Source organism: Coniophora puteana (genome assembly GCF_000271625.1).
Source record: "Coniophora puteana RWD-64-598 SS2 unplaced genomic scaffold CONPUscaffold_166, whole genome shotgun sequence".
Lineage (NCBI taxonomy): Eukaryota > Fungi > Basidiomycota > Agaricomycetes > Boletales > Coniophoraceae > Coniophora > Coniophora puteana.
Window position 1 is genome coordinate 1 of NW_006913218.1, and position 1486 is coordinate 1486.

General features: G+C 53.8%; 1 protein-coding gene across 1 annotated transcript; it reads right to left on the reverse strand.

Annotated features, from left to right (window-relative positions):
- Nucleotides 1-41: 41 nt before the first annotated feature.
- Nucleotides 42-371, reverse strand: CONPUDRAFT_30675 (reverse transcriptase; the record flags this gene model as incomplete). Its single annotated transcript, XM_007777894.1, has 1 exon — nucleotides 42-371. A coding segment is annotated over one exon (330 nt), but the record flags the coding sequence as incomplete, so codon positions are not given.
- Nucleotides 372-1486: the final 1115 nt, after the last annotated feature.

Genomic DNA, 1486 nt, shown 5'->3' on the forward strand with positions numbered 1-1486 from the left:
CATAAACGCAGCCTTCACGCGGATTAAAACCTCACGATCCGGCCCAAAAACAAAGCGTCGTCAACGTAGATCACCGCAATGACCATGTTGGTAGTACGATGCTTGAACTTGTAGACACCAGCATCAGACTGGATTTGTTCGAAGCCTAGCTCTTTTAGGGATTTCCGAAGAGCCTGCCACCATTGGCGACCAGCTTGCTTCAACCCGTATAGAGCCTTGTGCAAGCGCCAAACCTTGCGCAAGTTGTTGGATTTGTGAAAACCCTTCGGCACCTCCATATAGATCTCCTCATCCAGATCGCCATAGAGATAGGCGTTCCGCACATCGAGGCCAGAGACGTACCAGCCTTTGAGCGCTGCGAGTGCCAGTATGGTGCGAACGGTTTCGAAGCGCACTACTGGGGAGAAGACTTCGGAGAAGTCGATGCCTTCGCGCTGGGAAAAACCCTTAGCGACCAGGCGTGCCTTTCGGCGGCCATCTGTTTTTATGTTGAATACCCATCGACACCTAATCACCCTACGACCGGGCGGTAGGTCAACTTCCGTGAAGACACCCCGTCGGACGAGAGCTTCAATCTCATCACGACAAGCCTGCATCCAGGCTTCCGACTCCTCGGCGGGTAATGTAATTATGTCTTCATACTTCCATTCCCTCACGTTTGCGAGGTCTGGTCCAAGATTTGCGGATGCTGCGTACGCGTGTAAGAGCATACGATCCACAAACTTTGCTGCTGCTTCCTTCGCCGAAGCGATATGCGCCGCTGCGTTTCGCAATAACGCGTGCGGAAGGGGTTCTAACTCCCTTGATGCGAGGGCCATGAGTGAGGTGGGGCCATCGTCGTGGTCAATAGGCGTCGGGTTTCTATGCCTCTGCCAGAGGTTTTTGAAACGTTCCTGCATGCTTTCGACCTGATCTATGGTGAGATCTGGGTCGATAGGCGTCAAAGCGTCAGATTCTAGGCGTATGCCTGTCTTCTGCCATTTCGACGGAGGCATCTCGGCCTCAGCACCCGGCTGATGGTCGTGAATTCCCTCTACAGGATTTCCTCGTAACCGCTTATAGACCGTACCCTCTAATCGTTGGTTGATATTCCTCAATCTTTCTACCGGGGTGCGTCCCGGTATAGCGTTGTTGGGATCCTCGATCGCGTTCCTCGTACGCCCAGACCTCCGTAACTCGGTCGGCGCTGGTCCGGCAGGATAGACAATTCGAGGGTCAAGATCCACCCTTGGTTCGCGACGCGGTGAACGCGAATCGCGTTCCAACGGAGCTGGCTCTTCGTCAGGATCCGGCAGAAGATCTTGTTGTTCCCTTCGTGAGGGGTCATCTGCTGGTGGATTCTGGTACAGACCCTCATACTCGTCGTCGTCGAAATCGCCTTCACCGTATTCCGGTTCCAGCTCCTTCTCCAACTCCTCGTAATCATCCTCGTCAAAATCCTCGACCTTAGGCTGTTGCCTTTTGCGCTTTTCGTCTGGAGTGTCTG